Raw genomic sequence first — 13,556 nt, 5'->3', positions numbered from 1 at the left:
GAAAAAAACTCATTTAAAACCACTCGCAGCTATTATGAATTGTCGGCTCCGTAATACAGAGAACACTCATTGAAAGTCATTGATAAAAAAATTAAAAAATAAATAAATAAAAAAGCGTGGGGGTCCCCCAAATTCACTTACCAGGCCCTTCAGCCCTTCAGGTCTGGTACGGATATTAAGGGGAACCCTGCGTCAAATTAAAAAAAAAATTGACGTGGGAGTCCCCCTAAAAATTCATACCAGACCCTTTATCCGAGCACACAACCTGGCAGGCTGCAGGAAAAGAGGGGGGGACAAGAGAGCGGTATTGATGGGCCCTGATGGGTGGCACTGATGGACAATGATAGGTGTTACTGATAGGTACCACTGATAGATGGCACTGATGGGCACTGATAGGTGGCACTGGTAGGTGAAACTGATGGGCACTGGTAGGTGACACTGATGGGCAGCACTGTTGATAAGGCTCTGATTGGTGACACTGACAGGTGGCACTGTGGGCACTGATGGGTGGTACTGTGAGCACTGATGGGTGGCACTGGCAGGGGGCACAGGTGGGCACAGATGAGCTGGTGGCAGCTCTCCTTGATTGGGACTGATGTCTCTCTGAGAGCCGCCGGTGATCTGCTTTTTTTTCTCCTCACGCTGTCAGTGCAAGGAGGAATAATAGCTGAGTACCGGCTCTGTTTACAACACATGATCAGCTGTCATTGGCTGACAGCTGATTACGTGGTAAGGGGTCACTGATTGCTGATCACAGAGCGCGCTGTCTGTGCCCTGCAGGATGCTTGGGCACGTGAGGATGTCAATAAATGCACTCCTGACAAAGTAGGTCTGCGCTGTAACTGTCATTCGGCTATAGCGCGGATCCGAAGAAGTTAATGGCCATAGTTAGTTTAGAATTCGGCCGATCCTCACTGAACAATTTCGATCCATCTGTGACAAGATTAACAGTCCGTGCACTATCATCTAATCTGTAGTTATTCATTGTGGTGAAGCGTAAGAGCATTATAATAAAGACAAACCAGATATGATACCTGCTGAAAATGGCATGAAGGCATCTTTCTTCTGAAAATTTCCTTGTGAGTCCAAGAAATGTTGAGGATTAAATATGTGAGGCTCTGCAAACTGAGTCTTGTCATGAAGGACAGATGTAAGAAGATGGATAATGTAGGTATCCTATATCTCTTAAACACTGCATCTCCAAATTGGACTAGACATGTGCATTAGTTTTCGTCCGAATGCATTTTCGTCCGAATTTCAGCTATTTTCGTTTTCGTTTTGATAAACGATAACGAAAGCACAGAATCCGAAAAACGAAAGATCCGACATAAATAAATGCTTTATTTTCGTTTTCATTGTTACAACAGTTCGATATAGAATAGGAGATTCGACGTGACTCTGACAATAACAATCTGTGTCTATAGAACCTGTGGTCGAATGTGCCTAACCTTACCTCTATTAGTCCAAGATTATATAGAGAAAAGATTCGACAGAGAAAAAAGATTTGAGAGAGAGAAAAGATTCTGCAAGTTACTGTCCTAAAAAGTGTTTGGGGACCCGGGTCCTGCCCCAGGGGACATGCATCAATGCAAAAAAAAGTTTTAAAAACGGCCGTTTTTTCGGGAGCAGTGATTTTAATAATGATTAAAGTGAAACAATAAAAGTGTAATATTCCTTTAAATTCGTAGGGGGGGGGGGGGTAGTCTAACTGTCTATAGTATGCCTGCGAAGGGTTGCATGTTTCTGGTGCTTAGAACTGTCCCTGCACAAAGTGTCATTTCTGCAGGAAAAAAAGTCCTTTAAAATCACTCGCAGCTATTATGAATTGTCGGCTCCGTGATACAGAGAACACTCATTGAAAGTCATTGATAAAAAATAAATAAATAAAAAAGTGTGGGGGTCCCCCAAATTCAATTACCAGGTCCTTCAGCCCTTCAGGTCTGGTACGGATATTAAGGGGAACCCTGCGTCAAATAAAAAAAAAATTGACGTGGGGTTCCCCCTAAATATCCATACCAGACCCTTTATCCGAGCACACAACCTGGCAGGCCGCAGGAAAAGAGGGGGGACGAGAGAGCGGCCCCCCTCCCTCCTGAACCATACCAGGCCACATGCCCTCAACATTGGGAGAATGCTTTGGGGCTCTGTGACCCCTCAAAGCACCATGTCCCCACAACCCTCTGATGTAACGGAAACCTGCCTGTATTACATCAGAGGGGTGCGGAGTCACCCATACGTCGCGGGGAACCCCGGGTTTCCCCTTGCGTCAGAGGGGGGCGGGGTCAGGTGACGAGTGGCCCCGCCCTCCGCATATAACAAACGTCATGCCGCCGGAATCCCCGCAATGTCTCCTCAGTGGAGACAGAAGATGGATGGATTCGCTGCGCTGATTCAGAGGAGCCATCGCTGGATCCCGGAGAGATGATCATCCGTCGCTGGATAGCAAGAGTGGATTACCACCGCTGGAATCTTTTTTTTATTTTTTTATTTTTTTTAATAAAGGAATTTTTCAAAAGTGTGTTTGTCTTATTTAACTATTTTTTACACTTTCTTTGTGAAATGGTAGGGGTACTTTTGTACCCCCTTACCATTTCAAACAGGGGGGGCCGGGATCTGGGGGTCCCCTTGTTAAAGGGAGCTTCCAGATTCTGATAAGCCCCCCGCCCGCAGATCCCCACAACCACCGGCCAGGGTTGTGGGGATGAGGCCCTTGTCCCCATCAACATGGGGACATGGTGCTTTGAGGGGTCACAGACCCCCAAAGCATCCTCCCAATGTTGAGGGCATGTGGCCTGGTACGGTTCAGGAGGGAGGGGGGGCACTCTCTCGTCCCCCCCTCTTTTCCTGCGGCCTGCCAGGTTGCGTGCTCGGATAAAGGGTCTGGTATGGATTTTTAGGGGGACCCCACGCCAATTTTTTTTAAATTTGACGCGGGGTTCCCCTTAATATCCATACCAGACCTGAAGGGTCTGGTATGGATATTTAGTGGGAACCCCACGTCAAATTTTTTTAAAATTTGACGCAGGGTTCCCCTTAATATCCATACCAGACCTGAAGGGCCTGGTAATTGAATTTGGGGGACCCCCACGCTTTTTTTTTTTTTTTTTTATCAATGACTTTCAATGAGTGTTCTCTGTATTACAGAGCCGACAATTCATAATAGCTGCGAGTGATTTTGAAGGACTTTTTTTCCTGCATAAATGACACTTTGTGCAGGGACAGTTCTAAGCACCAGAAACATGCGCCCCTTCACATGCATACTATAGACACCCCCTACGAAATTTAAAGGAATATTACACTTTTATTGTTTCACTTTAATCATTATTAAAATCACTGCTCCCGAAAAAACTGCAGTTTTTAAAAAATTTTTTTGCATTGATACATGTCCCCTGGGGCAGGACCCGGGTCCCCAAACACTTTTTAGGACAGTAACTTGCAAATTAGCCTTTAAAATTAGCACTTTAGATTTTGAACGTTGGAGTCCCATAGACTTTAATAGGGTTCTAAAGTTCACACGAAGTATGCTATATACTAGCTCCGTCTAATCTTCTTTATACATTCGACAGACACCATAAGCCTTCAAAGACAGATTCGACCGTAATTCATGTGGATTTTCGGACGAATGCAATTTTTGAACGAAAAACGAAATAAATAAAAACGAATTTCAGGAGTAACTAAATAAATAAATTTTTTGGACAAAAACGAAATTCCGAAACAAAATATTTTACTCTGCACATGTCTAAATTGGACATGCCACCCTCAGAATCTTTTCGCTACCATCAACTTTCACATTATCTGGAGGGGATTTGGAAGAGCCATGACAATTCTCTGTCGGTAACTCCATACGAGCTCTGGTGCTCCCCAGCCACGGGGGTCTTACCTTTTCTGCGTTGGCTGATCCACAGGGAAAAGCGAACTACATGGTGAAGTGGGAGCAAGACCTTCAGTTCGAATGGGATCTGGACACCTACCGCCTAAATTTTTCTCGCTCCTACAGGGGCATTCTTAATAACGCCCTTGTGGAAGCAGATCTTAAGGTCACGTCTCGATGGTACCTGGTCCCCACCCGGTTCACCAAGTTTTTTCCCCAGTCTTCCCCGCTCTATTTCAGGGGATGTGGCCTGCAGGGCTCTCTCCTTCACACGTTTTAGGAATGCCCCAAAATCAGGGGTTACTGGAACAAAATCTTCAAACTCATTCGCAGATCCACGGGGCACGCAATTAAACAGGATCCCACCACTGCCCTTCTCAACTCTCGCATCCCCAATGTTCCTAAACAGACATAATCTCTAATCCACTTTATTCTTCTGGGAGTCAAGATTACGCTGGCACACTCGTGGAAATCTCCTTCAGTTTCCTTCTCCCAGGCCAAAAAAAAAATATCCTGGATAATGGCACAAGAAAAGTGGCCAGTAAGATCCTGGACTCAGCTGAGAAATTTAGACTTATATGGGAACCTTGGGCTGCATACGTTGGAATATCCCTAGTGCCCTGAAGTTTTTCAAGGTCCTTCCCCCCCGAATCCCTCTAAAATCAGGTACTTCCGCGAGGGTTCCTTCCCTCCCCTTCCTCCCCACCCTCCTTGTCTCCTCTCTACTTCCTCTCCGCTCACTCTCCCTTACTGACTTCCTCTATTGCTACTTACCTTGTTGCAGGGTCGCCTTGACCCACCATATGGACCGGAACGAACTGTATGACAGTTGGTCATTCCAACCGTTAAGGTTTTTTTTCCCTTTTATTATATATATGTTTTTATTTTTATTTCTGCCTTTGCTTTGGGTTCCCATTGCGAGTTTGGGCTGGAGGGTCGGTCCTCCTCCTGCCCATTTCATGGCAACTTTCCCAAGTTAAATGCAACTTCTCCTAGCGGTTCTTGCATTTTACAGGTTTGGGTTTCAGGACAGCGAGCCCTCCTGGGCTAACCTCGCAGGTCCTTAGGGAACTCCTCGGTCAGCCCCCTCACAGCAAGATCCCTATGAGGGGGAGGGTCCTGGCCTGAGATTGATCCTGGTGGACCCGGAAACAGGGACCCACACGTTTAAGTGTTTACTTCCTCCACCCAAGACCTGTTAGCAGAGTTGGCTTATTACTCCCAGTGGACCGCCAATCACACGGAAGTCTACTCTAATACCCGGAACCCCTTTTGTATTTTTTGTATTTTTCCTTAGTTATTTTTTATTTTCCTCCTCTCCCCTTAGTATGTCATATCTGCTTTAACGTCCAGAGTCTGTTGACATATGTTTTGTACCAACTTCACCTTCTGCATTCTTTGTCATTGTCGGATGGATGTCTTGTTCTAAAGATTTAATAAATGCTTTTTGAGATGAAAAAAAAAAAAAAGAATTTTGAAATGTTCATATTTGGATATTGGTGCAACATTTCTGTTTTACATTTTTGTGATTTTATTTTTATATTGCATAGTATGTTTGCAGATTTTTTCTTACTAGCACTCTTTCCCATGTGCTTTGCTTCTGCAGAATTCTTATCAATAAGCATTGTTCATAGCTATCTCTAAGAATTATAGAACACTGTGTTATGGAGACGAGGGGAGGGGAATGTTCTCTGTAAATGGGTAAAACCTTGTGAGCTGCCAAACTACTAACCTAAAATGGAAACTAATCTAAAGATCAGCTGTCAACACTTCCCACACTTCCCTAAATATGACAATGCAAACTGGTATAACAAATGTGCAGCGCTAGAAACAAAAAATTAAATAATTATAAAACTAATATACATGTGTAGCACAAATGCAATAAATAACTATAAAATATATTTTGTGATGCAAAAGGTAATTATTAAACGTCCAAAATAAAGTGCACATACTCCGTGTATTGCACATAATCCTTAATATAAATATTATATTATTAAGGATTCTGTGCAATACACAGAGCGCGTGCACTTTATTTTGGACGTTTAATAATTACCTTTTGCATCACAGGATATATTTTCTAGTTATTTATTGCATTTGTGCTACACATGTATATTAGTTTTATAGTTATTTCATTTTTAATTTCTAGCGCCACACATTTGTTATACCGAAATGTTCTCTGTAGTCCCACCCTTGGGTTAAAAAGCTGCTCCTCCATTGATACTGTACAGTTACTGAGTGTTGTCACCCTAGAAAAGGAAGTGTTACTGGCAGGATCACCAGGTGAAAAGAGAAAAAAGTCTAAAAAAAGAATTCAAATACCACATCTGGTAACCTGCAATATATTATATGTTAGTTCTTTGGATTAAATAAGCTTAATGTTTTGTTCTAGAACTGTTAATAGTAGATCAGAGAATTGAAACTTACTTTTGGAATAAAGTAGCCCATAAAGTGGACATCCTTGGTAGTCAGGTGGGGTAGGTTCATTGGTAATATGTTTGCAAATCTTTGGATCTCATGTAGAACAGCACTGGTATAAGGCATTTGATGACGAAGGTTGTATTTAGGCTGTACAGTGCCGATCACTTTTGCAATTTCGTTTTGTACTTTTTCTAAAAAGGAATAAAAAATGCAGTGACTAAGCATTTTACTTTTTAACAATTGAATAAACCGCTTAATATGCCGTATAGCTTATGGTTCAAAGTAGAATTAAAGGCATTTTATTTTTTCATTTTGGATAGAGTAAGGGAAGGTTATAATCCCTGTAATTTTTCCCCATCTGTGTCCTATTGGGGGGCTTTCCCTTCACTTCCTATTCCATAGCCAAACAGGAAGTGAGAGGAAATCCTTGCAGATTAAGGACCACTTTTGCCCCCACCTCCACCCCCAGGTAACCAAAACTAGTCCCAGGTAACCAAAACTAGTTTCCCCATTGGAAGACTCTATTATTTAAGGACAATCCAACATTTGGGATTTTCTATTCTACTTTCAATGATAATGGTAAACAGGACGAATAGAGGATGAGTCTCCCTAACAGGGGCAGAGGTAGCAATAAAAACTGGACAAGTGTTCTAATCTCATTATACCCTGTCCAAAACTTAAAAAACAAGTTTTGCCTTTAGTTATACTTTAGCCTAGGCTCACACTGATGCGGGTTTGAAATCGTGCAAGTTCAGTTGAACTCACACGACTTCAAATCGGCAATGGAGTCTTCAGGAACGATTTGACAGACATCAGTGCAGGTTCTTGCACAGATGTCTATTCGAATTGCCCCCAAAGTCGCCAAAAGTAGGAACTACTTTTGGGAGGCGGTTCAGCGCCGCAAAGTCGGCGTCACAACGATTTGGATGGTGCCATTGTCGGCAATAGCTGCTGATTTGGCATGCAATGTCAAATCGCATGCCAAATCAGCTCGATGTGAACATGGGCTTAAGACTGCGTGCAGAGCTAAGGTGTTCATGGATTTAGGCAGGAGATTTTATTCAGACTGTGTAGCAGCACAAGCTCCTTCTGGGACTTTGGGGGTCATTTATATCAGATATGGGTCAGCCTCTCCACCAACCTGTTATGTGGAAACTGCTTTGCTAGGGCCTGCCTAAACAGTCCTGAGACATGCAGATTGATGCTCCCAATTTCTCTAGACACCATTTGGGCTTTTATCTTTATTTGACCCCTAATTGCATAATATGAACTTGGAGAACCATTACAAAGCCTATTATTTATCAGTACCTGTTTATACACAATTAATAAGTGGTATTTTGAGAAGTAATTTAAACCACGCTCTCTATGTAGTGTAGCGTTTGGTATTGATTTCAATATACTAAACCATGTGAAAATCACTATATCAAACACTAAAGTGCAAGTATCAATGTCCTGAAAGTGCAGCGCTAAACAAAATTACCATGTGCAAAACACCATATATGATGAAACCTTCGAAACCTTGTGCAAAGTGATCAGAAAATCTAATCAAAATATTATTCAATCCAAATGTCCTTATGCAAAAGTACACAATATATTATATTCATATAGTGCAAAGTTCATAAATGGATCACTAAAGTGCTCCTGTGCAAAAAGTTCATGCATGCCATTGTCCCACACTGGATAGATTGATCCTGATGGTGCAGTGCTCAGACATTCACCATTGACACCTACACCATAAAGCAGATGGGGGCTTACCAGACCACCAGCAATTTTCCTTACTCAGGAAGATCATTTAGCACTTATTGGGATCTCTGATTCTCAGATAAAAATCTGGAAATGATCCCCCGCCAGTAAAGTGCAAGTGTATAATTATAAGTGCATATTCCAAAAACATTTGGCCAAGTGCATATAAAGTGTCCATAATAGCAATGATTGATCAAAAAACAAAAGCAAAAATAAGAAAAATGGCCAAAAAACAATGTGTGCATATCTATGTATTTTATTTATTTATTTCAGGTACTTATATAGCATACACATTGTATATATCTTCTTAATCCTGGAAATCGATTAGGAGTGACTGTGTGTCTTACACCACCAACACCTGCCAAAAATCCTACTCACCAGAACTCCATGACACCCATTGCAGGTAGTCAAAAGCATAGAGGGATCAAGCCAATGAAGGAAAGTTTCCCGATCTCGATTCATGCCATCAGACCTCCAGACATCAGGGGGGAAATGAAAGGAAGAGATAGACTCCCATAATGAAGTTTGTCACAATTTATTTAATTAAAAAGCCAATATATCCATTGCAACATACAATACAAACTTGTATAGGAGAATGCCGTGTGTGCTCCAGCTGTGTTGCATGGGATGGAAGTAAAATATCACACTCAAAGCACCCTAAGCGTTTCATCAGCATGCTCTGATGTCATCGCATGTGATTGGATACGTTACTTCCTAATTTATACAGATCCATTAAAGGATATCCAATTCAATCCTTGCCTAATAACTATTAAAAACTCTAACCATAATACACAATTATTCGTGCAATCAAAAAGATTTAAAAAAAGATTAAATTAAATGGGAATTATTTAAATGCAATTAGATGAAATTTAAATAATATAGAATATCGCCATCTTGTGGTTAAATGTCAAATGGCGGTAAAAAACTGCATGTGTCATCTAGTGGCGATTAATTAAACTGGATTCAAATAAAATTGGAACACCTTTTAAATCACTTGCAGATTACAATTACAATCTATACCTCATGAAAAATGATTAGGAGTGACTGTGTATCTTACACCACCAACACCTGCTAAAAATCCTACTCACCAGAACTCCATGATACCCATTGCAGGTAGTCAAAACCATAGAGGCGCGTGGCTTGGTGTCCGAGGAAGATGGACGCACGCTGCTGAAGCTCTCTCTCCCGGAGGTCCAGCGATCACTCTAGCGGTTACCTAACCCACAGAAAATATGGGGAGCACGCCACAAAACTCCTCGGGACTACCCGCCCGCTCTTCCAGGGGCCAAGACATCCTCGCCGGCCAACAAATACCGGAGATCTTTCGGGCGCGGCCTAGAGGCCCGACGCCCGAACCGCTCGCCGCACGACGCGAATCTTCTCCGCATGGCAGGGGAGCTCACAGATCAAGGAGCCGGAGCCCGCAGGTGCACTCTCCCGACCCACCACCTTCGCAGGCACTTAGCCTTGCGGATCTACGGGCCATGACGGCGGACATCAAAGGAGCCCTTGCAGCTGCAGTTGCGGAACTGCGCACCGACTTCCAGTCGATGGTCCTAAGGGTTGAGGACATTGAGGAGACGCAGGCCCGCCATGACGCCTCCCTTTGCCACGTTCAACAAGTCTCCGAATCCCACGCTATCCACCTCAGGGACATCAACCGCCATCTGGAAGACCTCGATAATCGGGGAAGAAGACACAATGTACGGGTAAGAGGCCTTCCAGAATCCATAGAGCCCACACAGATTACACAAGCAGTCACATCCATCTTTAATGGCCTCCTAGAAAGGCCCCCTGACACTCCTATTATCATGGAGCGCATCCACAGGGCCCTAAGACCCAGAGGGAGAGAGACTGACCCCCCTAGGGATGTTATTTGTTGTGTAGCTGATTATCTCCTGAAAGAGGAAATTATGAGAAAAGCCAGGAATGGGGGCCGAATACACCACCAAGGAGCTGAGATTAAACTATTTCAGGACTTGTCGGCTATCACTTTACAGAGAAGAAGGGAGCTCAAACCCATTATTGATCTGCTAAGGGCGCGTGCAATCCCTTATAGATGGAAATTCCCTCTCTGTCTCTCTGTCACCTATAATGGGCACACTGTCAATCTCAGGGTCCCTGAAGATTTAGAACACTTCTGCAGCACCCTTAATTTGCCACCTGTGGAGGTTCCCGATTGGTACAGTGACTTCCGTCTTCCTTTGCTGCGCAGAGTGGACTCCATGGAAGGCATAGCTGAGGCAGGTAACTTTAACATAGGCAGGCGCAGGAGAGCTCACCCACCCGCCTCTTCTTCAAGGGCCCATGGCAACATACGTAACCTCAGCCCCACTGCCTCTCCTGATCATAGGAAACCAAGGAGATCATAAAGATCCTTTTCTTCATGGCATGACGCTTTGGATCACAGTTCATTAAACTTACTACCAAGTTATCTTAGCCTCGTGAGGCATACTGGTTTTTTCTCTTACTCAGCGTTGCTGCGGTTACAAGTCTTTCCGCCAACATCTACCTTTCCAGAATCTATTGGTAAAAGAAGGTTCTCACAGTTGTTCATGTTTTGCTGTTAACCCGTCAGCTATGTTGTTTCTGTTTTTTTTTTTCTCTCTTTTTCCCCGTGGCTGTTGCACACCCTCCCTACTCCCTCCCTGCCACGATTTTTCACAGACATTGCTCTGGTTGTTTAACCTACGCTAAGAGATATGACAAACTTCTCCATTGACTCGTACATTGGTTCACTCTCTAGCATTCTATTTTTGGTTTTCTTCATAACCCTTCAGCTAACCTCCGAGGACTGGAATAACACGATCCCACTCATTGTCCTATCTTATGTCCGATGGACCAGCTAGACGTTTATCAAGAGAACAGGTACTGTCTCGTTACTCCAGATTGCCTTTTTTCCTACTATTCTAACTTTGCTTGGCCCAGCTGCTGAGCCCCATACAAGTTTTCGGTTGTTCTTTATTTACCGATTCCAAGTTGGTTCTGTTAGTAAGATCCCCCTGCACTCATTATTTAGTAGGGTGGCTGGACTTATGTGACATAATATTTTTTCTGCAAATTTATTCATTGCAATGTTTATGATATGTGATTGCCTTGTTAATGCAACATATGTAAAATGTCTTGTTTCTCTTATTCTAGGATACTTGTACTTGTTTATTTTACATGCTTGATATTTCTCTCTGTCCCTAGATGTGTATTATCCCCACTACTTTACGGAAAGGGATAGCACCTTGTATTTCTATTACATTTGCAACCCTGGGTCTCCATTTTCACGATATCAGGCCCCCATCCCATCCCAGTTCAGGCTGTCAACTAGGTCCCCCTTAAGATGCTGACGGTTAAGATGCTCATTCCCCGGATATAAACATACATTCAAACCTGCCCCCACAGTCTAGTGCTGCTTTCTACTCGCTTCCTCCCCATTATACAGTCCTCAGTCCTGTTTGATATTGGTATCCTCATCACTCCCTCCTGACCTCAAGGGATATAGAGTACACACCTATCTTTGCTCGACCACCTTCCACCCTCCACCACAGGGATCTCCGTGAGACTTCCCTGACCCGTACTGGTGTTGTTTCTAGTCAGGAAGGTTCTACTTAGACCTTCTGACCCCAGTAATTGTGTTCCCCTGTCCTCCCCCCCACTTACCTGATTTTACTTGTTGCCTCTACGTGACCTCACCCCCTCGTCCCCTCTCTCCTCCCCTTCTCTTTGTGTAATTCACCCCCCTCCATTACCCTATCCTTCTTTCACTTATACTTCTGCAGATCCGCCACTCGCCGCCCCCTTTTATACAAATTCAATACCCTCTGATTTGTCATGAGTCCACCGAAATCCCCACGGGCACCGGGCTCTAGCTCTCTCAAAGTAGTATCCCTAAACGCAAAAGGATTGAACGTCCCAGAGAAGCGCTCCCAACTTTTAATTCAAATGAAATCCATGAAAGCAGATGTTATTTTTATCCAAGAGACACACTTTAAGTCTCAGTCTGTCCCTAAATTTGCCAACTACTATTTCCCGACCGGTTACCACTCAACCACTCCCAACTCTAAAACCAAAGGTGTCTCCATTCTAATATCTAAAAACACCCCCCTCCAAATCACTGAATCAAAGATAGATGAACAAGGTAGATTTGTGTTCATTAAAGGATCCCTACACAATAAGCCCATTACACTAGCTAATATATATAGCCCTAACACGGCTCAGGTTCCATTCTTTAGGACGATTATGAACCATTTAACGACGTTTCAATCTGGCATATTGATACTAGGGGGCGATTTTAATGTCCCCCTAGATCCTCACATGGACACTTCTACAGGATCCTCCCACCTCCCCTTTAGGGCCCTTAGACAAATCAAGTTGTCTCTCCAAACTCTTCTTTTACACGATACATGGAGGACTCTCCACCCGACAGAGAAGGATTTCACATTCTATTCTAATCCTCATGACAGGTACTCAAGAATAGATTATATATTCCTGACACAGACCGATCTTCCGTATCTCACACAAGCGACGATTGAACCTATGGTTCTCTCAGACCATCACCCCACTTCGATCACTCTCCTCTTCCCGGTTGTTCAAGAACGAACACGTGTCTGGAAACTAGATCCAAACATTTTAACTGATGCCGCCCGAGTGTCGCAAATCCAGCAATGCCTCAATGATTACTTCATAGAAAATAATACGCAGGACACGTCCTTTATCACCCAATGGGCCGCCCACAAAAGTGTGATACGTGGGAAACTGATATCGATCTCAGCCCAAATTAACAGGGAACGAAAACGTCGCCTATCCGACCTTTACTCGTCACTTAAGACACTTGAAACTGCACATAAACGTACGTTAGCCGAGCAGACCCTCCAGGAATTACAGCAAGTTCGCTCCTCTACTCAAGAAGAGCTGGGAAAATCTGTTAAGAAAAAATACTGGCTCTCCCAGAAACTCTTCTATGAGTTCGGTAATAAAAGTGGCCACTTTCTGGCCCGAGCCTTGAAAGCCAAACAATCTAAGAACACAGTGCACTCTTTATATACATCTTCTGGTACAAAACTTACATCCAACACGGACATAGCTAGGGAATTCGAAAAATTTTATTCTGATCTATACAACATCAAACAACCTGACTCATCCCCCGAGGCCGCTCTTACCAGACGACAGACGATGGAACAATTCCTGAATAAATTCTGCCCGACCATCCAAAACCCAAACATAATATCCGACTTAGATGGTCCCATCACTTCACTGGAATGGACAAAAGCCCTCAAACAGACGAAAAAAGGCAAAAGCCCAGGCCCGGATGGGCTCCCAGCGGTTTATTACAAGACCTTTTCAGATATTCTCCAGGACCCCTTCATAAGAGCCTTTAATTCCATTTCTGACACCATACCCCTTCATCATGACATGCTGGAGGCCCAAATTGTAGTCATTCCGAAGGGTGACAAAGACCCGACCAAGACTGGAAATTATCGACCAATATCATTACTCAATGTGGACCTAAAATTGTTTTCTAAAATTATCGCTA

The 13,556-nt window shown here is 43.4% G+C and overlaps 1 protein-coding gene across 2 annotated transcripts in view; it reads right to left on the bottom strand.

The window, feature by feature from the left end:
- LOC143989046 (cytochrome P450 2K1-like) overlaps positions 1–13,556 on the bottom strand; it is an 82,602-nt gene that overhangs the window by 20,083 nt on the left and 48,963 nt on the right. Inside the window, exons 7-8 of one of the 2 annotated variants that reach the window (XM_077489050.1) lie at positions 6,296–6,480; positions 991–1,176 (exon numbers count right to left, since the gene is read on the bottom strand). In XM_077489050.1, the coding sequence (XP_077345176.1) occupies positions 1,006–1,176; positions 6,296–6,480 (356 nt within the window). In that variant the 3' untranslated portion in view covers positions 991–1,005. Of the gene's footprint in view, positions 1–990; positions 1,177–6,295; positions 6,481–13,556 lie in introns of those variants that run through there. The other variant, XM_077489049.1, reaches the window with a different exon arrangement.

This window comes from Lithobates pipiens, unplaced genomic scaffold (genome assembly GCF_037356315.1).
Source record: "Lithobates pipiens isolate NorthernLeopardFrog02 unplaced genomic scaffold, aLitPip1_a1.2 Scaffold_18, whole genome shotgun sequence".
In the NCBI taxonomy this organism is placed as follows: domain Eukaryota; kingdom Metazoa; phylum Chordata; class Amphibia; order Anura; family Ranidae; genus Lithobates; species Lithobates pipiens.
The sequence above is the reverse complement of the archived record's forward strand: the minus strand, read 5'-3'. Positions and strand labels throughout refer to the sequence as shown.